The sequence below is a fragment of the Podarcis filfolensis genome, assembly GCF_964270895.1.
Source record: "Podarcis filfolensis genome assembly, chromosome: Z".
NCBI classification, from domain to species: Eukaryota; Metazoa; Chordata; class Lepidosauria; order Squamata; family Lacertidae; genus Podarcis; species Podarcis filfolensis.
The window spans coordinates 34,216,230-34,242,097 of NC_139617.1; the positions used below are offsets into that span (position 1 = coordinate 34,216,230).

Genomic DNA, 25,868 nt, shown 5'->3' on the forward strand with positions numbered 1-25,868 from the left:
TTCCTACACATTTAAGATTTATTTGGTGCTGCCAGTCTATTTAGTGTAATTATATTCCATCATTTATACAAATCTTATTTACTTATTACATTTGTATCCCAGGCTTCCTCCAAGGAATAAGAGACAGAGAGTTGTCTCTGACAAAGTTCTACTCAGAGAAGAGCCAATGAAATGAATGCCTCTGTTCGTCACTTTCATCCATTTCAATGCCTTCTATAGTCCTGGCCTTTTAAATGAATGAAAATGACTAGCTTAGGTCGATTAAATTCCATGGGCCTACTCTGAGTAGAACTTCATTGGATACAACCCAGTAGATCTAGGCTAGTTGGACTACCATTGGATACAACTCCACAGTATGTGGTTCTCTCCTCCCTGCCACACATACCCATCCTTTTATCTTCACAACATCCCTGTGAGGTTGGCTAAGCTGAGAGTCCCAAGTGGCCCAAGTGGAGATTAGAACCTGGGTCTTCCCCAATCTAGCACTAAGGACCGCACTGACTCTGATTCTCCCATCCTGCCCGGAAGAGGTATCTTCCACATTAAAGATGAGACGAGACTGGAAACAAGAAATCACAAAGCTAGATTTAAAAAAAGGAAAAGTAGCTGGCAGTGAACTCTGAGGCATGGGCTGGTCAGTCGCCACTTTGCACTCCAGTCGTTAGTTTTGTGTATACAAAGAGGGGAAAGGCAACTCAGGGGTTGGCTGAAGCCTAGAAGACAAAAAAAGGTATGGTATGTTGGAACATAGAATACTAACAGATTAACTAGAGCACAACATGCGTGGAAATTAAATCTCCCTAAGGAAGGTGGGGGTAGGGAACCTTTTTTGACCCAATGAGCACATTTCCTTCTGGGCAACCTTCTAGGAAAAGGGCTGGCTTACATAGGAATATAGGAAGCTTCTTTATACTGAGTCAGACCCTTGGTCCATATGGCACAGGATGGTCTGTACTGACTCTCAACAGCTTTCTAGAGTTTCAGGCTGGGAGGTCTTCCCCCCACCTTACCTGGAGATGCTACTGGGTATTGAACCTCTGAAACTTCTGCATGCAAAGCAGATGCTCTGTCACTGAGCTGCAGCCCTTCTCCTAAGATTTGAAAGCTTTTGTGGTGGGGGCAAGTGCATAGTGCTTAGCAATTGATCACCTCCGAGGTCCCTTTTATATTGCAAAGAGTTTTCTGATCTACAGCCTCCTTCCTACCAGTTCTCTGGGCTCCAAGCCGTGTTCTTCGCCTCCATGATATGGAAAGTGTAGACGTGGCGGGACTTTTCGGAGAGGTTCGGCTCACTTTTGTGGACAACCTCACCATGGATCAGAATGAGGCCACCTATTTTGTGATTTAAAAGCAACACACCGTCATACCAAGCGAGTGCATGAATTTGCAAAGTCAAAGCACCTATTCACATTACCATTCCCCCTAGCCTAGTATTGTCTATTGGATCTGAATCAAAACCTGAGGTAACCTTTGTTGTGTAGCAAAGAAAGGAGAGTGAGATGCTTACCTGAACATCCCCCTGTCTTCTCTGCATTGTGTTAGTGGCATGATGCCCAGCAGTTAATATCTATATTCCTCTTAATGTTTACCCTTGTTGTCAAGTTTACCTTTCTCAACAGGCACTGGGATGAATTGCCTGTCATCGTACGTCTGCTCAGAGCCAACAAACTTTGTGCAGGGGATTGTGCCTGGGGGAGTACGAACCATACGCCGAGTGATCCCACCTATAAAACAGCACGTTGGAAACGTGAAGGATGCCACAGAAAGTGCCAAGGAGGACATGTTGACAGACTTGTGTCTTGTACACAGATGCCCTGGCAAGATCTCTCCAAGCAAAGCAAAACTCTAGGCCAAGGTGGTCCAGCCTCTCAGACCAAGTGGGCTGCAATAGTAGTTGGACACACAACCTGCCAGCCACACATTGATTTAAATTTCCATGTTGTAAATTAAAGTGTTTATAATATAGTTAATATTATTTAATACAATTAATAAATTTAATATACAGTGGTACCTCTGGATGCGAACGGAATCTGTTCCGGAGCCCCGTTCACATCCTGAAGTGAATGTAACGCGTTTTGCTGCTTCTGCGCATGCGCATGACGTCATTTTGAGCGTCTGCGCATGCGCGAGCGGCGAAACCCAGAAGTAACATGTTCCATTACTTCTGGGTCGCTGCAGAGCGCAACCCGAAAATGCTTAACCTGAAGCGTATTCATCCCGAGGTATGACTGTATATATAATTAAATACACAATCGTTAGATTGTGGGGGGATTGAGTCCCTGTCAATATAAAAAAGCATCATAGAATCATCATCATCATAATTCTAGCCCAATTTGCAATCCATAGCAAATGGCCACAAACAGGGCCATTTGTCAAACAGGGCAGCCAGCAGTACAGCCTCCATGTCCAGGGGCAGTCAACCTGCCCCGCAGAGCTGCAGATAGAGGTCCGACTAAGTGCTCCCCATCCACTGGCTGGTTGGCTGTGCACCCTGTCTCTGTTGGTCTTGGGCTGCATCACAGCCTTTCTCCAACCTGGCAGCTCAGCTCTGCCTCCTCCTTTGCCACATCCCTCAAAAGGGTGCCGCCTCCAAGCCATACTTCCACTTTGTGTCCCTGTGCTGGCCTGCCAATCAAAAGGCAGGTCATTGAAACATCCAGTGCCCAGCTCTCCCCTTTGGTGGGTTTTCAAGCATCCCACTCACCGCACTCATGCCTGTACTCTCTCATTAGCAGTGCTCATTTGCTGATGAAGGGAGAGGGGCCAAGCAACCAGCCTGCAAGAGGAGGAAGCTTCTCAGGACAGGATAGGCAGAAGAGTCACTGATGTACAGTAACAAGGCTGAGGGCACGGGACAAATGTACCACTGTTGTGCCAAATGAAGCTGTAGCAAGGGCAGCCAATGTGGTGCCAACCAGATGTTGTGGGTCTGCAGTTGCTTTCCTATCAAGTCAAATGCCATGCTACTAATTTCTTACTTGTGTGAGAGCCAGGGATGAACCACAAACAGCCATTCTCTAGGGTGGCGTTTTCCAGGGCGATCCAGAGGCCGATCACTCGCCCCAAAGGTTCCGTATGTAGAAAGGTGGCATCCTGGTGTGGCGTCACTGGAAGCAACAGATCACACAGATGCAAACAGCTGGCTCGAATGTCACACTAAACAAAGGTGTTCTCCAACCCTCATTTAGTCAAGAAAGGAGATTCTGGCTAAACACCAGAAAGAACTTCCTGGTAGTAAGAAATGTTTGACAATGGAACAAACTCCCTCGGGAGGTGGTAGACTCTCCTTCACTGGAGGTTTTCAAGCAGTGGTTGTATGGTCATCTGTAAGGGATGCTGTAGTTGAGATTACTGCACTGCAGGGAGCTGGGCTACATGGCCCCGAGGGTCCTTCCCAACCCTACTGTTCCATGATTCTGTAATTCTCTAAGTCATATAATTGGTCCATCTATCTCAGTATTATTCAAACTTACTGGCAGCAATGGCTCTCCAGGATTCCCAGCCTGAACGGGGGAAACTTCTGCACGCAATGTTCACTTTATCCCCTGTCAGATTCCATGGACATCATGCTCAGATGTCTTGGTAGAAAAGGCAAAATGGGCTTTCCTGCAAAGTAAACAACTTCTCGTCCTTCCTCTTCCATGGACTTGCCCTTCCCTTGACTGTAACATTATCATTGACAGTAATACTGCAGAGGGACGCTGCTGACTTGAATTGCAGCCTCAAAGCAGTGCAAGAGTTCAGCACTCACTATTAACCATGCCACTGGTCTATTATATCCTTGGCTTGTTAGTGACAGCAGGTAACAAGAGATGTGCTCGCATTTATTTATTTATTCATTTATTTATTGCATTTATACCTCACCTTTTTCTCCAAGGTGAAGTACACAGTTCTCCTCCTCACTTCATCTCTCCAACAACCCTGTGAGGTAGGTTGGCTGTGAGGCCGTGACTGGCCCAAGGTCACACCCAGTGAGCTACATAGCTGAGTGGGGGAATTGAATGCTGGTCTCTCCCAGGCCCTAGTCTGACACTCTAGCCACTACACCACACTGGCTCTCTTTCTTAATATAGATCAGGGTTTCACAAATTTGTGTCTCCAGCTGTTTTTGGACTACAGTTCCCATCATCCCTGACCACTGGTCTTGCTAGCTACGGATGATGGGAGTTGTAGTCCAAAAACAGCCCTGAGAGACAAGTTTGGGAAACACTGATTTACACTGAAACCAGATTATCAGGAGCTGTGTATGTGCCCCTCACCAGAATCAATCTTTGGCCAAACAACCAAAAGCCTATATAAAAGAAGAGCCTTGCTACATCAGATCAAAAGTCCATCTACTCCCAAGAGAAGGGAGCACTACGTTCTCTTCTGGACAAACCTTTTGGGTGCCATATGCAAGGAGTGGTCAGGGCCAGATGCAAAAGTTGGTGGAGTAAATTTTAGCTTTGAACAGTAAGCTAGTTTGTACATAAACATACAAAAGCAAAATACATGATCAAAGTCCGTGTGTGCCCTCCAAAAGCATTCAAGGAGGGCACTCAGCTTGGCCAGAGAGTGGTGCAACACAGGAAGGAGCGTTCAGTCCCCAGCATCTCCACATAGGACTGAGAACGACCCCAGTCTGAACTCCTGATGGTGGTGTTGCCAGCCAGTGTAGACCGTACTGAGCCAGATAGCTCAATGATCTAACTCGGTATAAAACAGTTTATTTCCTTTATTTAGAATCATGAGGTCTGGAACTTTAATTTGGAGAGAAGGGCCAGGGAAGAAGGTCCCAGGTTCAATCCCTGATGGAAACTCCATGTAGGGCTGGGAATGTTCCCTTCCAGAAACCTTGGAGAGCTACCTCCGGTCAGTGCAGACAATACTGTGCTAGACGGACCAATAGTCTGACTTTCTTCTGTTCCTGTTTAATCCAGCCCTTTATTCAGAACTACTTTCATTGTAGAAATAGGCAGAGTATGAACCTCACCTTCACCGCCGATGCCAGGTTGCTAGAAAACGAAGGGGGAAACACCATTTTATTGAGGAGGAAAGTACAAAAAGATTGTCCTATTAATGCATTTAATTCATTCAATCAGTTAATAAGCAGAGTTAAAGGTTACCATACCTTGAATATGTACATGCTTTGCACCACCACTGGGTTTTCAAAGCCCAGTTTTCTTGCCAGTACCTGAAAAATATCCCAAAATTTGCACGAGATTAGATAAAAATATTAGTTCAAACATCATGGTGAAATATGGTTTGTCATGACATGTGCAAGCTATAACTAGCCTCAGGTTCATGCCTACACACCACTTAGTTCCACATAGCCAGGAGGAGATTTTTGGAAACTTTCTTTCAGTTTCTGTTAAACTCTGCTTGCAGTTATGTCTGAAGTCGGGGTTGTGGCTTTTTTACAAACTATGGTCAGTTTCAAAATATGCCACCTTCAAATCATAGTTTATGAAGCAGGCTTGTTAAGCTAGCAAACTACAAAGAAGCAGGTAACAAAATATAGGGACTCTCAGTGTATACCCATTGAAATCAATGGGCATAACTAACTGAGGTCCATTCATTGTAATGGCTCCAACTCCATTATACATTCACACAAACAGTGGCTTTTGAAATGAGAGTATTAACAATCAGAAATAGTTTTTTAAATGTGATTTGGTTTTAATAGCTATAACATGTAAATATTCTTCAACTCTTCATATTATAGTTATGGGCCGGAAATATAGTCAAACAAACAAACAAACAAAGGCATATCTCTCCCTTTGGGGCTTGAGAACTTCATTCCTCCTCATATAGTTATTTATGAAGTTTTGCATATTGCAAAAGGGAAATAAAGTATACAGAAAAGAAAGATAGTAAGACAGGTAAGTGAACATGTCCTTACCAAAAACAACCCTCCATGCCTGATGGAAAGAAACAGGACCCATACCTTATTATTATTACTTTTAAAATTTGTATACTGCCCTTCATCCAAAGATCCCAAGGCGGTTCGCAACAGAAAAATACAAAATGAGAATACAAAAAGAAAAACCAATACCCTCCCAATAAAACAACACTACGTTTAAAAAGCCATAGGATGTTAATCAGCTGAACACCTGGTTGGGAAAAAATGTTTTTGCCTAGCATCTAAAGATATGTAATGATGCGTCTCCCTTTGGGAAGCATTCCACAAACACGGAGCCACCGCAGAAAAGATCTGTCCTCGTGTTGCCACTCTCCAGACCTCTCATGCAGGAGGCACCCAAATAAGGGCCTCAGATGTATGAGTGCAGGGTCCAGGCAGTGGCAAAGCTTCATGCTCCAGCACCGGGGGGGGGGGGCAGAGAGCAGGTGGGGCAGGGCTAGCACGAATCGCAGGGGCGGGACACGCATCCTGGGAGCAGCCGCGATGGCACCCCACCAGATCGCACTGTTGGGGCTGTGCACTCCCCCTACACTCCTCTTCCTCTGCCAATGTGTCCAGGCCCAGACTTTGCACAGTGTGATTCCAGGTGCAGTGTGGACTAGACCAGTGGTTCCCAAATTTTGGGGGGCCACTGCCCCCTTGGTTCCATAAACTCATCCCTGGTGTTCCCTACACTATCCCCCCAAAAGCATGTTTCAGATTAGCAGTCTGCAGAACCCACTAAGGAAGATAATAGCACAATAAAATTCAGAACAGTAACAATGAATTGCACATTTATTTGAAACCCAATTAAAGCTATTTAGTTTCATTAATTCAACAAAATTGAAGGACTTGATGCAGTGGTGCCAGCTCTTTGAAGTTGTTTACTCCTCCGCGCGCGCCCCCCCACCCCCTTGTCTCTTTGCGCTCCCCAGGTGGCTCCACTGCCCACTTTGGGAACCACTGGACTATAACAATGCAAGTCATGTAAAGGAAGCTGTCAGAGGCAGTAATTAAGTTATTTAAATGCTCTCTTCCCCTTCTGTTACAATTTTTCGGAGTAGGAGATTCCTTACAGTCAGATGCAAAGAGGATAAAGTTTTCCACTGAAGGTTTGGAGCAGTTACACCTATTTGTACATCATTGGGACCTTTAGTCATTTTCCAGTGCATTAGCATATTCAACCAATGGAAACCAGATGGCCAAAAACTGGTCACTTTCCCATTGTCCTCTCATCACCTGTCATTGGTAAGAAAGTTTATCCAGCAAAGCTACATGCCAGATTTTGTCATACCAGTAGCTCAGTTCCTTTCAAAATAAGGCTATTGTGAACCTGGGAGCAGAGAGAGTATGTATCAATAGTTCCCCATATTTTTCTTTCCAAAGTCACATTCACACCATACGGTGCCCCTTTAAACAGTCATGATTTACTGTAAAGAATCCTGGGAGCTGTAGTTAGTTAAGGGTGCTGAGAGTTGTTAGGAGACCCCCATCACCCCCAGCAACAAATCCCAGAGTTCCCTGGGAAGAGGGATGGATTGTTAAACTGCTCAGAGAATGGTAGCTCTCTGTGCAAAATAGGAGTCTCCTATTTATAGAGGGACGCGGGTGGCGCTGTGGGTTAAACCACTGAGCCTAGGACTTGCCGATCAGAAGGTTGGCGGTTTGAATCCCCGCAACAGGGTGAGCTCCAATTGCTCAGTCCCAGCTCCTGCCAACCTAGCAATTCGAAAGCACGTCAAAGTGCAAGTAGATAAATAGGTACCGCTCCAGCGGGAAGGTAAATGGTGTTTCCGTGTGCTGCTCTGGTTACCTTTAACAACTCTCAGCACCCTTGTAACTGCTGTTGCCATGATTTTTGGTGCAGTTTGTTCAGCGTGCTGAAGGTTGCTAGAAAACTCCCCTGTTCTACACATACATCTGCAGTTCCCAGAGTGCCTGGACCATCCACCCCTCTTCGCAAGGAACTCTGTGAACTACAGCTTTGGGAAAGGAATGGGGGATGATCTAATGAATCTCAGAACCCTGAACACAGCTACCAGGATTTGCTGAAGGAAGCCATGACTGTTAAAAGGGGTATGAGAGGGGCTTTGAATGCATGGTGGAAATGTGGTCTAAATGGACTTGGGGCTTTCGATTGGCACTTGAACTCACCTGCACGTCTGAGGAGTGAGTGATCTGCTTGAAGGTGGAATCGTATGCATGCAACGCTGCAAAAGAGTGGGGGAGAGATAAAGCAAGTAGAAATTGTCCCTGCTTTTTTGCTATTGCAACTTACTGTATCTCATCCAATCACCTTCCTGATCAAGGGAAAGGGACATCCCTATACCCTTTTTAAAAACAGCAATGAAGGGGGTCCATCAATGAAAGCGCAATCCTATGCATCTTGACTTAAGAGGTAAATCACACTTATTTCAATGGAATGCGTTACCAGGTAAGTGTGCTGATGAGTTTTGGGGCCTGACATCCAGATGAATCAGTTTGAAATGAGGCACACATTTGCAGAACATAGGAAGCTGTCTTATAGTGAAGGAGACCATTTGGGTTCATTTAGCTCAGTATTGTCCACACCAGTGGCTCCCAATTAAGGGTCCTCAGAACACACCCAGGGAGTCTGCGGCACCATCCCTTGCCAAGGGCTCACTTAATTTGCGCAGTGAAAGCCTTCCATGGATCACCCAGCCTCTGCTCATGGACTAGTGCCTGCTTGCCAGCAGGCGGAAAACTTGTGGAAAAGTTGCTGGATGGCAGGTGAGCTGGGATTGGGCACAAACCTCTGACACAGTTCCTATGGGCTCTTTTGATTAAAGGGGGGGGTGCAAACAGCTCAAATGCTTATTATCATTTTTAAAAATGTAAGGGATTCCTTCCCCATGTTATTTACTTCTAAACTGAAAATGACTTCTAATTGCTTTCAACAACTATCAAGTTTAGAGGACTCTCCCACTGCTTGTAGGTAAGGTTTTCAGTGAATCTTGCCTTACGAGTTTGGGATTCATGTCTCCTCTTGGAAGTCCCACAGGGGAAATAGCTAAGCAAATTGCCACCATGATTAGCACAACAGCTCATCCTCTGATGATTTAGGGCTGGGCAATACTTTCTTTTCAACATTGTGATATAAAGGTAAAATTAAAGAGACCCCCGACCATTAGGTCCAGTTGCGGACGACTGGGGTTGCGGCGCTCATCTCGCTTTACAGGCCGAGGGAGCGGGCATACAGCTTCCGGGTCATGTGGCCAGCATGACTAAGCTGCTTCTGGTGAACCAGAGCAGCGCGCAGAAACGCCTTCCCACCGGAGCAGTACCTATTTATCTACTTGCACTCTGACGTGCTTTCGAACTGCTAGGTTGGCAGGAGCAGGGACAGAGCAACAAGAGCTCACCCCATCGCGGGGATTCGAACCACCAACCTTCTGATGGGCAAGCCCCAGGCTCTGCGGTTTAACCCACAGCGCCACCCGCATCCCATTCACATTGTGATATATCAGCAGCTAAATACTGGTATATGCTGATACATCACGGTGACTGGAATTTATCTTGGCTGCTTCTTGCGTGCCCAGGAGCAGACCCAGCTCCCCAGGAGCCAGGCCCCAAATCAATAAAGACACAAGACAGTGTAGATATGAGATTAAATTGGCTACAACTTTATTAATTTCAGATGTAGTAAAACCTTGGCTTAGGCATGTATCCCTATCAGCCTCCTAGCTGGGGTCCGTGGCTAGGCAGGGTCAGTCAGGAATATGAGGGACACTGCAAAATGTGCGTTTACACAGCTGCCCTCCCCTTTTCCTGTTGCTGAGGGGAGTTTGACCCTCCAACGAGTGCTTATGGTCAGTGACTTCCCCTCTCAAACCCCCTCTAACAGGGCCCTGCAACACTGCCGCAGGAGGGGTGCGTTACCACGCTACCCCTCCATTCCATTGATGGACTAAAGGATTCTGCCAAAGACCTAAAACCACCAAAGTTGTGACAATTCCTAAGGGGAAGGCAAAACCTGCAGAGCAGGTGTTATGTATTGAGTTGAATAGGATCCATAAGGCAGCAGTCTGATTGGTCCTAGAACAATAGGATTCAGAATGCAGCAGTCTGATTGGTCCACAGGAGCCACCCAAACCAGCTCCAGGTGGAAGAGAATCCGCAACCTGATTGGCCTACAGGAGAACCCTGGAATTAGCCAATCACGTGGGGCCCATTGTGTAAATAATGTATATAAGGCAGACATTCTGGGGGAACTTCCATTCCTCCTCATCACTACGAGCTGAATAAAGAGCATGAAATCCACTCTCGACTCCGAGTCTATTTCAGCAGGGAAATTCCTTCCCAGCTCTGAAAGACAGCAACCTTCAACCTCGAAGGGAAACGATTAGCCTGCACGGTCATTCCTACCTTAGGGAAGGAAGAAGCAGCCAAGATACATGGCCCAACCGTACACAGTGAGCGAGTCCTGACGCCTCTCTGGCTCATGTGCGCTGAACTGTTCAGCTGGAGGATGGAAGAGGTTTCCTGCCCCCCAGATGAAGGAGCAAGTGGTGGGCTGAAGGCCCTGCTCGGCTGAGGAGAGGGGCAACCGTGCACCCCTTAGTGGAGCATATTCATGGAAAACCACCCCGCCACTGGCTCATGTGAGCAGGTGGCAGGTCAGGGGCTCCATAAAATTGCTTGGCTGAGGCAAGGACAGCGGTGCACTCCTCAGCTGAGCAGTTTAAAGAAGCAGAGGGAGAAATAAGTTCTATCAGCGCCTCACCGACGTACCTTGTTTCTCCCTCTACCAGTATGAGAGCAGAGTGGGATGGTGGCTTCACTCAGCAGTATATCGCTGGTGAAACCTCCCCCCTGCTCCTGAGTCCCTCTGCTATCAGCGCCAGCTGGAGGCAGCCAAGAGCAGTGATTGGTTTCACTTGCAATATACTGTACCACCGAGTGAAGTAGCCATCGCAGTCTGCCCCTCATACCAGTCCTGGGAGATGTATCAGTACATCACCCAGGCCTATGTACTGCAAAAGGCAGCCTGCGTGGATGTTGTTTTCTTGTTTTCTTTGGGAAGCTATATGGCTACAATTGGGGGGGGGGGGAGGAAACGGATGTACAGCTGAATCTTAATAAATTAAAAAGTTGGTTGTTCCTATTGGGTAATCAGCAAAAATAAAAACCTCACTCCAAAAAAGTACTGTATTTAATTAAGCTCTTAAGGATGAAACTTGGGCACAGGAAGACTAAATCAATTCTTTTTAAAAAATTAAAAAAATTGTCCAGTAGCACCTTAGAGACCAACTAAGTTTGCTCTGGGTATAAGCTTTTGTGTGCATGCACACTTCTTCAGATACCTGCAGTCTTCGGATACCTGCATGCACTATTACTATTACTAGTAGTAGTAGTATTACCAACAGTACAAAATCCCAGTTGTCTTCTACTCAGTCTTCACCAATGTGTTATCAAGCCCTGACCAAGCCTTCACCTATGTCTTGAAGGTGCAAGATCCCTCACTTAGCAGAACCCTATGTTGCAAAGTTTTGCTAAGATGTAAGGTTACAAGTAAGGAATAGCATGTGTGAATACTCATATAAAAAGCTTTCTGCATATAGAGCACTTGCAAGTTAGGGACACAATTGCTTTTTTAAAAAAATTCAGTTGTAATGAAACAATGGTGACAAGTTGTTCCTACTTTCTGTGGATAGACAAGTTGTGGTAATATCACAAATTTTATGGTCTGTTTTACACCTAAAATCCTTTTCTTATTAGAGACTACCCCACATTTTCTTCAAAAAATTGCTTTGCACAGGTAACTACCATAGAGTTATCAAAATTTTCAAAAGTAGGGGATCCGTGGCTTGGCTTTTGCAAAATGCTTTTTGCAACATGCTTTATGGAGAAATGGACTGCCAAGTGTGTATCATTTTCATACACTGCTGTCTTTAATACTTACCATGGCCAATTTTATTAACAGCTTTTTCCTTTGGAACAAGAAAATCTCCTAGGAAAGAAAAATGTTGAATGCAACATAAATCACATAGCACATGTGTTATATCCAGTGCTTTTTTTCTAAAAAAGAAAAGAAAAGAAATATTTAGGGGTACTTACATTTTACTACTCATATTGAAATTCTGCCCCTTAATGAGGCCAAACAAATTCACAAAATGTTTAGGAGTATGCATACCCCTGCATACCCCCAGAAAAAAAGCACGGGTTATATCAGTTTAGGAAAAGTTCCCAAACTTTTTCAGCAACTGCCACCTTTGGTTCCATCAACTCATCCCCACCCTACAAAAAGCATTATTAATTATAACAGTTTGCACGACCCTCTAAGGAAGAACTGTATGTAACTGACAGATGGAAAATCAGAAGCCCTTTTAATTTCTTTTTTCTCTCCCTCCCCCCTTCTATTTCTCACTTCCTTTTATCTTCCTTATTCTGTCTTTATTTTTTGTTTTCCTTGGTGTCCTCTCCTCTGGGATTATACATACATGAAGGTGATGACTGGGCTGGTGAAGGACCCTGTGTGTGAGGCAGGCAAGGGAGGATCTCCCAAGGTGAGAGGCTGTGAGAAGAAAGGGGAGCTCCCAGGTGAGAGATGGGAGGTCCACCCCTTTCTGTGGGTGACAAGGGTTCAGAGCTACCTTTGAGCATAGCTGTCAACTTTTCCCTTTTCTTGCGTGGAATCCTATTCAGAATAAGGGAATTTCCCATAAAAAAGGGAAACGTTGACAGCTATGCCTTTGAGAGAGGACTCTGCATTTTCCTTTCTGTTTTTGCTTAGATTAGTTTGTTTCTTATTGTACTGTATTATGAAAAAACCTTCATAAAATTTTATGGGGGGGGAGCAAAAGCTGACCCCATCCCCACTCCCAAAATAGTTTGGTCGTATCACAGGAATGAAAGGAGTCCTCTGGTTTTTCATTAAACATTTGCTTCCACAGAGTAATGTTTATTCTCATTTCTGAGAAACTGTCATATATTAAAGGTACCTGTGATGTCACCTTCATTTTGGGGTCATTTGCTACTTATGCCAATCATGGGGGTGGCAATTCCCAGTGAAATGTAGCTTTATTTGGTATTTATGATAACATTTGCTTTCTCCTCTTCCTGTATCAGGCTGCTTTATGTTGCAACATCTAATTAAATGTGGAGTATATTGAGGGGTTTGTACTTTTTTCTTCATCTTTCCTACTGGATTATTATTTTAACTTCATTTTTTTAAAGTCTAGATTTCTTTTTTTAAAAAATTAGAAAATGCTTACCTTTTCCATCAAAAACACCTTTTTCAAAAAAGAATCTGATTTTGTCTCCACTGGTTAGGAAATATTCTGCGCTGCCCTGTTGGAGGCGAAAATAAAAATATTATCATCTCACAATGAATACTGAGCCTGTTTATTTTAATATTTATATTTAATAGTTTGTAAGGTGCTCCTTCCTTAAATCAAATGCAACTTATAAAATTGGTAAGAAGTTCAATATGAAAATGATGATAAGCTAATAAAAATGTTGTTTGCGATGAAGTCATGTGGCCCCTGTAACTACAAAGCTATAACCCATTCTTTAAGACTTAGGAAACTGCCATTAAACAAAGTCAAACCATTCATCCATCTAGCTCAGTATGCTCTACACAGACCGGCAGGAGTCTCTTCCAGCCCTACCTGCAGATGCCATTGAGGATTGAACCTGGGACCTTCTACATGCAAGGCAGGTGTTCTGCTGCTGAGCTATGGCCCTTCCTCTTTCTTTGAGATTGTACAAACTTAACATGTCATGGTTTAATCCTATGTGTGTTCACTCAGAAGTAAGTCCTGTGTACTAAACTGTAGCTTCCAAATTAATGAGAAATTGAATATGCCTATAATATCCTGTTATTTGGATAACTCCTGTCAGTTACAACACACTGGAGTTGGCACTGGAATTTTATTCAGTTAGATAAAGCCATGCTTCTATAATATATATCTGGTTGTCTCCAACGCAGCGCTAACTCTTTCCACCAGTGCAAGGATTTATGCTTGTGCAATGGAACTTCCACACCTCTCCCCACCTCATGCACCCCCTAAATATGTTATGGGGTTCCCTCAACCCTACAGAACTGACTGGGGAAGCTGCTGAGGGGAGAAGAAGAGGGGGAGTTTTGTTGCACAAGTGTACATCCATGCACAGAAGTGAGTGCATTGTTTTTACTTCAATAATATAATATTTTTATCCCATATTCCTCCTAAGAGATCAGGGGAGCACACAATGATACTGTCTCAAACCATTTACTGTATTTTTCACCCTATAAGACGCACATTTTCCCCTCCAAAAATTAAAGGGAAATGTGTGTGCATCTTATGGAGCGAATGCAGGCTCTTTGGCTTCAGCGATAGCAGCGCGAAGCCTTCGAAGCGCAGTGGGAGCGCTCCTGCTGCGCTCCGGAGGCTTCGGGTTGCCTTCACCAAAGCCTGGAGACCCCTCTCACTCTTCAGGCTTCAAAGATAGCGCCTGAAGCCTCTGGAGCGCAGTGGGAGCTCCCGCTGCGCTCCAGAGACTTCGGGATCCTTTCGCTGAAGGGTAGGTACCCCTTCAGCTAAGGCACAGCGCCCCTTCAGCTAAGTGGGAGGAGAAATGGAAGGGGTTCCGTTTCTCCTGCCGCTTCGCTGAAGGGGCACTGCACAGAGAGGGGGATAATTTTTTTCCCCTTGTCCTCCCCCTCTAAAACAAGGTGCGTCCTATGGTCGGGTGCATCCTATAGAGCAAAAAATACGGTAACTTTCACCGCAACCTTTGTAAGGTAGGTTAAGGCTGAGAGATTGCAACAGGCCCACAGTTGTCTAGCAAGCTGTGTGGCTGAGAAAGGATTCGAACTCTCCCCCTGGTTCCTATCCAACAGAGCAACTGCTCTGCCACCCTGGCTCTTAATAGTTCAAAAAGCTGGGGCTGAGGGGTAGGCTGCTCTTCTGAGTTACTCTGCAGCAACGGACCATTATCCTGTCTGCATGGCAAAAAAGGGGTTTACCTGCATCTGTCCCCAAAAAGAGGTTGGCATAGTGAAAAAGGAAAGACGGAAAAAAGTGTAAGTTGTTGGAAGCAAATCATTATTATTATTACTGTCATCAACAATATATTGTCCTCAAAAATGCAAATAGCAAAATAGAGGTGCCATGTTACTTCATGTTACTTATTCCTTTATTAAATATATATCCCATCCTTTTTCTCAAAGGAGCCCAGGGCTGCAAACAGCAAGCAATAAAACAAATAAAAAAATCTTATTCTTTTCTTTTCTTTTTTAAAGCTGGTTGTCATACAGATACAGCTCACACTGCCTAAGGATTAGAAACAAATAAATGAAACTGAATCTAGCTACAGGGAAGTGGGGATTTGAACCCTGGGATCTCCCTGGTACTAGCCTGCACTTTTAACCACACTGCAGTGGTTTCTGTGGTGGGAGATGTGACTGAAGCTAGTTTCTGCACCTGTGCCTGGAGCTGTTCATCTTCCTGGGTTGAAAACTCTGTACGGCAGTGAGGAGGCACGTCCATGTCAGCAATGATCTTTTGGATCTGGGCCCTCATGGCCTCACACACTTCAGAGCTGAAAAACCGGTCAAGAACAAGGAAGCCATCTTGGCGGAACTGGGGGGTAGGAGGGAAGACATTTTTTTATCATCACCATCACCACAACAACTAGAATCAAGAGATAGGCAAATCTGGCATTTTCACTTTTGCTCAGTTTCTCTCCCCTCCCCCCCCCCCACTTTTCTCCACATTTCCATATCAGTTTGTGATTTATTTACTTTTTCAAAAAGTCCTCCCAGAAATTAATTCATCAGCGTTTCAGTGTGACTCTCTCCCCAACACACACATTTTTGTATGCAATTTATACTCAATTTTGGCAAAGAAGGCCATTTCCCCTAACAGAATGCATTTTGGGGTGGGGTATTTTATTTTTACTTGGGTGTTTATTTTTCTGCATGCTATACCCTAGTATGTGCATTATTATTTTTACACATGACTTGGCTGAAAAGCAGCATTGCAACATTCAGAGAAGTACAAATTTCAAAAGATGACTGCATTTCAGTTCACAGATAGTTTCTGAAAGTGCAAATTAGGGTAAGTTTTCCTTTAAATGTGAACCAAATCAAATTTCTGCCCTATTCCCTGCTGGACAGTACTACAAATCATAGAGCTCCATAGAGTTATGTTGGAGTCTTTTTCAATTAATCATCTGATACAGCTGGTGATAGCCCTAGGTCTTTGAGCAATAAGTCTTAACTCTTTCCAATGACTCATTTGTTGCACAAAAGCATCTGCTGTTCTCCGTTGCTCGAAGCCAGGGGTCGGCAAAGTTTTTGTGGCTTGGGCTAGTTCACAGTCCTGCAGACGCCACAGTGGGCCAGAGTGCGTGCGAGTGCGTGCATGTACAAACGCTATTTCCAGTGCTCCTTCCAGCATGGAGGAGGCATGTGCAGCTTCCCATTGGCTGCAGGAGCTTCCTGCAGCCAATGGGAAGCTGACCAGCATCACGGAAGGTGGTCCCCACTCTGCTCCATGCCGATTTAGCACGGCGCACTGAAGCTAACCAACCAAGCGGGCGGTGGGGATCCCTGGGCCGGTTAAATGACCACAAGTGGCCCAGGGACCTTAGGTTGTCAACCCCTGCTCTAAGCCCTGGGATGGATCTGGGGCCCCTGAAACTGAAATAAAATAAAATAAATAAAACCATAAAACCCCTAAATCTGTGGTCTCAGTGGTACAGTATAGGGCTCTCTCAACCAAATAATTGAGTTCCTAGCATACTTAGAGGTGGTCCTTCTCACAATTATGTTAGGCTCTGACTTTTAGGAGATACATAATGGCCTGATAAACGTTCCCACTGAAGTAGCAAGAAATCAAGAGAGATTTCTGCTTTACTGATTCAAATTTGCCATTGTTTCTTATCTATGAAATCAAACCACAACACATTTATGGTGGGAATGTACGTTGGTTCAAGATTCTTAGAATGCTTTAATTGTTTAATTTTGACAGAAATGATCAGTACTACCAGAGGAACTATTGTCTGCTGTTCAAAATTAATGTCATTGAATTGTTGAGGATACCAATGTAGATTTATTTTTGTAAGGTTTTGTCTTGTATGTGATATTTGCAGCTCAAATAGTAATTGCAACGCAATGGAAAACAGCCCCAAATCTTGCACTGGACACTTGGTACCACTCAGGAATGCAGGTATAGTGAAGGAAATTGCACATAATTTGAGATTTTGACAGGGTCTAGAACCTTTTTATATGATTCAGCATTCCTTTACAGCTGAACCCTCATTTTCAATGCAACCTTCGTTACAAGCCTGGGAAATTGGGAACTCTACTTAAAAATCAAGTAACAGTTATATATTCTTCCTTCATGTGAAGACAACTTTCATTCTTTTTTCTTTCTTGACCTGGACTTTGTTACTGAACTGCTCAGTAACTGTATTTATTCTGTGTGCCTATTTTACGGTTTTGATTTTCATCTGTTATAATCGTTCTGTACGTTATAAAAAAAAATTGGAGAAGGAACTGGCAAACCACTCCAGTATTTTGCCAAGAAAACTCCATGGACATAAAAAAAGGAGAAGCTTTGAGAAGAAAGTGAGAGTTTCCAAGGCATGCTCTGGTTCATGGGGTCACGGAGAGTCGAACACGACTAAGATGACTAAACAACAAACAAAAACATTATAAAATAAAATTCGAAACAACATTGAAAAAGAAAAGAAAATTAACCTGCAACACTATTGCAGCAACAACCCCCTGGAATGAAGTGCCTGCTTACTTTGGAGAACACATTGCCCAAGGAGATTATGGATAAAGAGAGGCGGATTTTCAGAGTTTAAGAGAGGCAACGGATAAAGAGAAAGATCGGGGGATGAATGAGAAGGATCAAAAGAAAGGGTATGCAAAAGGCCAACAATATATTTCAAGTCATGGCAGGATGTTTCTCTCTCCATATGGGTGCACAAAAAAACAGAGATAAATTCATTGAGTTAATCATTGCTAAATCCAATTTCAGAGTGTGGCCAGCGGGGGTGGGGGAATCAGCGGAAAGCTTTGTTAATTCAAAGCGACTCACCAGGGCACACACATTTTAATCCACCTTTTCTTGTTGGCATTTCCCTCCTTACCTTATGGATCTGTTCCTGGGTTATGGATGCCATCGAAGGCAAAGCAAAGAAGTTCAGCCAGGAGGTAAGGGAAGCGTGGTCAATGTGCAATCTTGTTGAGGCTCCACAGTTAATGTTCCACGGCTTGTATCTGTGATCCCTTCCAGGACCATGTGATATTGCCAATGAGGACACAGGCGTGTGTGTGTGTGTGTGTGTGTGTGTGTGTGTGTGTATATATATATATATGCGTACAGTATGATTTCAGGGGCCTCTTGTGCGGACTTTGAGTTCTTTTCTTTGGACTCTAGAGTCCAGATGGAATCAGCATATTATCCTTTTGCTACTTCTTCTTTTTTTTAAGCTGGAAAGCAAACGTTTATAACAAGATTTAAGTGATGCTGCCTTTTATATTCTGGCTAATTTGCAAGCTCATCAAAGGCAGCAGCTTCTATAATGCAAAAAATAATATAAAATATAGACTTAGGGTTGTACTCAGAGGAGGCCTACTGGGTTGCACCCAACTCTGTTCAACTCAAAGGTAGAACCCCTTTAAATGAAATGGATCTAATTTCGTCATGTCAATTATTTCCAGTGGGCCTGCTCTGAGTAGGACTAGCAGTGGCTACAACACATTTAAATGAGTGGATATAACTAATTTACTATTTTCAGTTGGTCTGCTCTTAATAGAACTTTATGAAATGCAACCCATAGGTTTCAGTACCAACCCCACTTCCCTGGGAAGTCAGTCCCAGTAAATTCAATGGGATTTATTTTGGAGTAGAAATGGGCCACATAATGAATTTATAAAGCACATTTATAATACTTTAAACAGTCATGGCTTCTTGCAAATAATCCTGTGACCTGTAGATGACCCATAGAATCGGCCATCCTTTAAAATGTAGCCTTCTCTGAATTTTGCAGCAAAGTTATCCACCTAAGTAATGTGTTACAAAAATGCATTACATTGGGCTGAAGTGCACATATCAATGCTTATAATAGTGAAAATTACGTAACAAAATGCAATATATTAGGAGAAATCACTTTCTGAAGGTGTATTGGGATAAATTTGCACTAAAATGCTGATGAATTTTCATGACTTTTTTTAAAGTCACAAACTGATGTGGGAATGTGGAGAACTGAATTTAAAATGGGGGGAAATGAGAAATTGACAGAGCATGAAATTGGCATATTTGCATGTCACTGCTCCCGAGTCCCTCGTGTTTGGGGGACAGGGTACTCTTTCCTAATAGTTCACTTTTACACCCTTGTGTTTTGATGTCCAATATGCCAATGATTCCTTCTCCAGACCTGGTCTCCTTCATTCCTTTCCTTTGCTGTTGTGTATTATAATCTTGCTGCTGGTTGTTTACAATATTTAAAATATATATAAATATAAATAAATGTGGCAAGCCAGGAACCCTGAGCCAGAAAAGTGCTGGTTGGAATCTTACCTGTCAGTTCGCAGGACACCAGAGACCATTCCGAAAGAGCTGAGGATGTATTTTTCCTCTTTTTTTCTCTTCTTTTTTTGCTGTTAGGAGTTCTGATGGCATTTACTCTCAGGGGAATGGGGAGAACAGTGAGTCACGCCAATGCCTCTTGTCCTCAAAAGACGAACAAAGGGCGAAGAAACCAAGGACGGGGGAACATGCAGAGCTCTGCAAACAGCACAGCCCAAATCCTGCCAATTTTCCTGGAACATTCCCCTTAATAAATCTCCAAAAGAGAGGCTGCTTTGGGTAAAACTATTATATTACTTCCCAGAACGAGAAGAAGAATTCATAGTATTTTGCCAAAGAATTGCAAGCAGGAAAGGGTGCAGAATGACAACCAGATTACTAGGATCTGATTGCTAGAACTTGTTTTCCTGCATTCTACGACCCCGTAATGTAAGAAGAGCCAGTGTAAAAGGTCCTCCCACCCCCAACCAATGCCTACTTGTTTACTGCTCCTTCTTTCTGCACTTGTAATAGAGGTTTGCTATTCTGTGATTTCAGATATTGAGCCTTCAACTCAAGTGGTAAGCACCTGTTTTGTGCTCCCAGCTCAATCCCCAATGGCATCTCCAGGAAGGGCTAGGAAGGTCCCCTGCCTGAAACTCTGCAGAGCTGTTGTCAGCCAGTGCTGACAATACTGGCTTAGATGGACTTGGATGGTCTGACTCAGTATAAGGCAGCTTCCTGTTTAATTCAGCCTTTTATTTATTCAGCCTTTATAACTAGGATGGCTAGAAAAGGGACACGGGTGGCGCTGTGGGTTAAACTACAGAGCCTAGGATTTGCCGATCAGAAGGTCGGCAGTTCGAATCCCCGCAATGGGGTGAGCTCCTATTGCTCGGTCCCTGCTCCTGCCAACCTAGCAGTTCGAAAGCACGTCAAAGTGCAAGTAGATAAAGAGGTATCGCTCCAGCGGGAAGGTAAACGGCGTTTCCGTGCGCTGCTCTGGTTCGCCAGAAGTGGCTTAGTCATGCTGGCCACATGACCCGGAAGCTGTCTGCGGACAAATGCCAGCTAGGAGCGAGCAACCCCAGAGTCGGTCACAACTGGACCTAATGGTCAGGGATGACCTTTAGGATGGCTAGAATCTTACTTTGCATTTAATGAGAAGACCACAGCTTGGTTGTAAAGCTTCTGTCTAGCACGCAGAAGGTCCAGGTTCAACCCCTGACATCTCCAGGACAGTGCTGACAGTGTCACCCAGGACCAGCCAATGTGATGCCCTCTAGATCTTTTTGGACTCCAACTCCTGTCAGCCCCAGCCAGGGCCCTATGTTGGCTTCTCTCTGCCATAGCCAATACTGAGATTGTTGGGCCCCTGATCTTAAGGCTACTCTCACACCATACATTTAATGCACTGGGGGTGGCGCTGTGGGTTAAACCACAGAGCCTAGGACTGATCAGAGCCTCAGATCAGAAGGTCTGAGGTTCGAATCCCCACAACAGGGTGAGCTCCCGTTGCTCAGTCCCTGCTCCTGCCAACCTAGCAGTTCGAAAGCACATCAAAGTGCAAGTAGATAAACAGGTACCGCTCCAGCGGGAAGGTAAACAGCGTTTCCATGTGCTGCTCTGGTTCGCCAGAAGCGGCTTAGTCATGCTGGCCACATGACCCAGAAGCTGCATGCCAGCTCCCTCGGCCAATAAAGCGAGATGAGCGCTGCAACCCCAGAGTCTGCCACGACTGGACCTAATGGTCAGGGGTCCCTTTACCTTTACCATCCCTTTAAACAGTCATGGCTTCCCCAAAGGAATTCTGGGAGATGTAGTTAAGGGTGTTGAGAATAGCTAGGACAACCCTTATTCCCCAGAGGGAGCTAAAATTCCCAGAGCAGTCTAACTATCGTTCTTCCCAGGGAACTCTAGGAATTGTAGCTCTGGCTGGAGACTAGATCTCGTAACTCCCAGCACCTTAATGAGCTATAGCTCCCAGAATTCCTTGGGGGAAGTTACAATTGTGTATGGTGGGACAGTAGCTGCTGGGGCCAAGCTTTGAATGCAGCAGTAAAATGCCTTAGCATCATCCTGAAGGCTTAGCTTTCACAGCCTAGATACTTTTAAAGGTTAAGCCGAACGAGAGGCAATAATAGCCTTGGCCAGCAGAGTGCAAAGAAACCTCATTTAACTCTATAGGATCTGACTTTCACATGTGGTAGAGGGCTGTGCTTATCTGCATTTTTGGGAAATTGTACTGATAAAATGGAGGAAACAACTCAGTGCAGGGATTCTTTGATTGTCAGTTGATTCTCCTTAATGTGGATTGACAGGCCAGCAAACGGGTCTCCTTTTTAACACAGGGCTAAGCAAAGCAGCAGGAACACAAAGTAGAGTTTGGAAAGCTCCGTCTACCTGTAAAGGTATTGCAGTGTATTAAATATTATTAACTGCATTTGCCAGTCGCCTCAGGCAAATCTATCTGTAATTCAAATTGTAGGTATTCTTCTTAGACACAGCATGGGCCACCTGAATGAAGCTCACAGGCAAGTTTGGGAACCCTTGTTCTAACCAACCATGTTCGTGGCAGCAGTGACTAAGCTCACACCGTGGCCTGCCCCTGCTTGAACACTGATAGCACACTGCAATATAGATATGCATTCCTTGACAGATACCTTTTGTGCAGAGAGCTAGAAACTACCTTTATCCCATTTAATAACAATAATAAAGTAATAATGCTGCAGGTGTTTGTGGAGTCCTAACAATAGTAGCCAGAAAGTCGTTCTTGAAAAGTCCACACATTAGTCACTGGGGATGCTGATAGGATAAGACAGTCAATGCCACCGTCAGAGGCAGCATTGCCCCTGAATACCAGTTCCTGGGAATCACAAGTGGGGAGAGTGTTGCTGCCAGGGCTCAGGTTGTGCTTAGGGCATCTGGTTGGCAACTGTGAGAACAAGATGCTGGACTGGATGGGCTCCTCTTGGCCTGATTCAGTAGGATTCTTCCAGCTGGTGTGCATGTGTATTAAACAAACATATAAAAAGAGAGTCTTTTATAAGGTTTCCATGTAGCTTTATTTAGACATTGACAATACCTGGTTAACATTGGTTGGGTTTGGTTATTTGATTTTGATTTTTCTGTGTGTGTCCTCAGCATTGCTAAATTGCGTGCAGGTCTTTTTCCTATGACTTCAGACGCAGACAGGAAGCTAGCAGTATATTTTATTCTTTCTCTTCACTGCCAGAAACATTCAAGGAGGGGAGATTTTCGAACGTACATACACACGAACATTTGTCTGAAACCAACACCATCCTGGCATCTCAGTAAAAAGCAAAACAACTGTCTGAAATAAATGACGGTACGTTAAGATTTGCAGTACCTGTTTTGCAATAGATCACTAGCTGTTAAATGGTTTACCTTTCCAATAGATAGGAATATTAAACCAGCTTAGATGCTTGTATTAGACCCCAAGAATTAAAATTTAAGTATTGTTGGAGATGTTTGAACAGAGGTTGGATGGCTAGCTGTTGGAGATTCTTTACCTGTGACTCCTGCATTGCAGGGGGTTGGACTAGATGACCCTTGGGGTCCCTTTCCAACCCTACAACTGTATGATTCTGTGAAAGCCTTGGCCAACCTGGTGAGCTCCAGATGTTGCTGAACTACAACTACAACCGATAGCCTTAACAAAACACCTGGAGGTTGTAATCTTGGCAAAGCCTATATTAAACAGTAGTGCAAATTTTACTTTTCTTCTATACGTGTTCCTCGCTCCCTAGAGCAAGACTTCTGCAATAAAAATGAGGGTGGAGGGAAGAGTCCACCCTGGGAGGCATTTTATGCTCTTCCTTTTAACACTGAAGAGGGAAGTAGAAAAACGGGGGGGGGGGGGACTCCGCTACGTTTGCAGAGAAGGGGAACCAGGCCTCTTGCCCCATGGAATGACAACTCGGATAAAAGAGGCAAGTATCAATGCTATCTCCATGGGAGCTAGCAAAATAATATAAAAAATTAAAACACAGACCAGCTGCTATAAAAATAGTAAGGAGAGAGGGGAGAAGAAATTGGGTTTTTTATATCTCATGGAAGTTGTTTTTTATATCTCATGGAAGATGTTGGCAGCACCTGAGGGAGGGAGGGGAGAACAAGGACCTACATCAGCCTTCCCCAACCTGGGGGCTTCCAGATGTTTGGAGTGCAATTCCCATTAGCTCATGCTAGCTGTGGCTGATGGGAGCTATAGCTCAAAACATCTGGAAGGCACTAGGCAAGGGGGAGGCTGAAGAGTATAGAGGATAGCTGGCTTGTTCCTTTTTATCAAGGATGGAGAACCTGTGACGTTCCAGATGTTCATTGACTACAACTCGCATCATCCCTGATTACTGGTCATTCTGGCGGGGAGGGGAAGTGATGGGAGCTCAGTAAAGTTGTGGGGGGAAGCACAGGTTCCCCACTCCTGCTTTTTAGTGTTTTAATGCCCACTGCCCATGCTTTGTGATCAAAAAGGGATGCTTTGAATTGACATGTTTTGAATTCCAGTGTTTTGAGCGAAAAGGAACATCCGAATGTATGCCTTCCCTGCCTTCCCTACGTAGTCAAAAACAGCAGTACTGTGGTTTTGCCAACTGAAAATAATTTTGCAGATTGTCTCCTTAGCTTTCGGGCACGAGATTCCAGTAATACATTCTCATATATATATCTCCCCACTTAAGCCATACTTGCCACTCTTGAAACACAACCCCACCCAGAGGGAGATGTAATGCCGGATTCAAGTTGGAAGAGATTCAGATGTGGGAACATCCTACTATCAGGCCACCACATGGCGGCAGCAGGGGGATTTTTAATTGAAGGTTTTAAAAGGAAAGTAAAATTTCGCATGTAGTGATCAAGAGGTAAAATGACCGAAGACAGAAACGACCAACAACGTCAGCATGAAACAGAGAAATTAAGAAGTCCTTTCCTATTAGCTTCTCTGAAATCATCCAGACTGATGAGTCAACAGTTAATAAATCAGTGTGTGCAAGAAAAAGCTAATGTCACGATGTGTGGCCAAAGGCCAAACACAGTTCCTATCCTTGATTGTACAACGGTAAAACACCCGGTTCCTGGACAGCCCTCACAGAGATACCATAGCAGCAGGCGGTTTGGACAGGATCAATGGGTCCCACTCATTCACTCTCCCACCCCACCCCACCCCACCCCACCAGCTTGGATGCCAGCCAGCTCCTCCCGACACTCGCAACAACTCAGTGCAAGAGTTCTAGAGTTCCGTTTCCTGGTCGGTCACAGCGGCTGCATTCAGCTTCCTATGTCGTACAAACCATAAACTCTCGTTTGTAGCCACAGTCCTCACCTTGGACCACCACCACCTCCGCAATTCCGAAGGAAAATAGCAACCTCCTCTCCCACCTCCTCAAGACGGTCTTTGGGCAGGGTGTCCTTGGCTAGTCTGTTTTGGCTCGGGTTTTCTTGGGTAACAGAACATGGGGACAAGGTTGCCTGAGGGGCTCCCCATACCCGCGCCCCCTGGCTGTTTTGGCCTGAGGTGTTGGGTTTCCTTCCTCCTCTCCCCACCTCCTCTTCTGTGGAGACTCTCAGGCTTGCTCCTTGTCAGCCCTCCATAGCCGTTCCTTGACTTCCAGTGGCAAAGTGTTAAGGAGATCCTCCTCCACCACCAGCCCGCTGCGCTTCAGCAAGGGGCAATCGCCCAGCTCCACCGGCAGGCACTCCAGGCGGTTCCCCCGCAGTTCAATCTGAGACAGCTTCGTCAGCTCACCCACTCGGGAAGGCAGCGACTGCAGGACGTTGTTGCCCAGGTTCAAAGTCCGAAGCTTCCTGCACTGGAAGAGCTCTGCTGGGAGGTTCTCAATCTGGGAGAGGAAAAAGGAGAAAAGTTGTTGTTGTTGTTGTTATTATTATCATTATCATCATCATCATCATCATCATCATCAATTTATATAAATCATTCTTCCCTGAGATCTTATGATGAAGGGCGTTATATAAAATCTAGTAAATAAACAAACAAAATAAATGCCTAAGTGGCTTCTAAATCCGTTTACAACTACAGTCATACCTCGGGTTAAATAAGCTTCAGGTTGAGAGCTTTCGGGTTGCGTTCCGCAGCGACCCGGAAGTAATGGAGCGTGTTACTTCCGGATTTCTCCACTTGCGCATGCGCAGACAGTCAAAATGATGTCACGGGCATGCGTGGAAGTGGCGAATCGCGGGTTGCGTTCGCTTCAGGATGCGAACAGGGATCCAGAACAGATCCCGTTCGTATTCAGAGGTACCACTGTACTGTAATTGGGAGAAGGGCTGAGCGATTGGCATTTGGAATGTAAAGACTGTGTTTGCAAGACAACCCTGAGAGAAGGGTGGAACGGCATGTATACTAGAGCTATTGCTATAGCTGTTGAGGAAGCAGGAGGGAAAGAAGGAAAAGGAAATTGCTATGAATCATGATTAAACCA

The 25,868-nt window shown here is 44.7% G+C and overlaps 2 protein-coding genes and 1 long non-coding RNA gene across 9 annotated transcripts in view; 1 reads left to right on the top strand and 2 right to left on the bottom strand.

Moving 5' to 3' along the window:
- Positions 1-19,567, bottom strand: PHYHD1 (phytanoyl-CoA dioxygenase domain containing 1). Of its 3 annotated transcripts, none has more exons than XM_083596547.1 (11): positions 19,420-19,567; positions 15,307-15,465; positions 13,114-13,189; positions 11,802-11,849; positions 8,033-8,088; positions 5,111-5,173; positions 4,973-4,994; positions 2,979-3,107; positions 1,608-1,724; positions 1,206-1,332; positions 1-713 (listed from the first exon to the last, which is right to left on the bottom strand). In XM_083596547.1, the coding sequence occupies exons 2-11, from the start codon at positions 15,403-15,405 to the stop codon at positions 662-664; spliced, it is 789 nt and encodes a 262-aa protein (XP_083452673.1). In that variant the 5' UTR covers positions 15,406-15,465; positions 19,420-19,567; the 3' UTR covers positions 1-661. The 3 variants fall into 3 exon arrangements, with proteins under 3 accessions (XP_083452673.1, XP_083452672.1, XP_083452674.1); XM_083596546.1 differs by lacking the exon at positions 19,420-19,567 and adding an exon at positions 17,987-18,122; XM_083596548.1 differs by lacking the exons at positions 15,307-15,465; positions 19,420-19,567 and adding an exon at positions 17,987-18,086.
- LOC310754585 lies at positions 17,940-22,765 on the top strand. 2 transcript variants are annotated; one of them, XR_014543894.1, is made up of 3 exons: positions 17,940-18,050; positions 19,507-19,707; positions 21,896-22,765. It is a non-coding gene; the product is annotated as an uncharacterized lncRNA (long non-coding RNA). The 2 variants fall into 2 exon arrangements; XR_014543893.1 differs by having other exon boundaries at positions 19,507-22,765.
- Positions 22,449-25,868, bottom strand: part of LRRC8A (leucine rich repeat containing 8 VRAC subunit A) — a 37,414-nt gene continuing 33,994 nt past the window's right edge. For 3 of the 4 annotated variants that reach the window (XM_083596343.1, XM_083596344.1, XM_083596345.1), the window contains one exon: positions 22,449-25,268. In XM_083596343.1, the coding sequence (XP_083452469.1) occupies positions 24,993-25,268 (276 nt within the window). In that variant the 3' untranslated portion in view covers positions 22,449-24,992. The remainder of the gene's footprint in view (positions 25,269-25,868) is intronic. The other variant, XR_014543835.1, reaches the window with a different exon arrangement.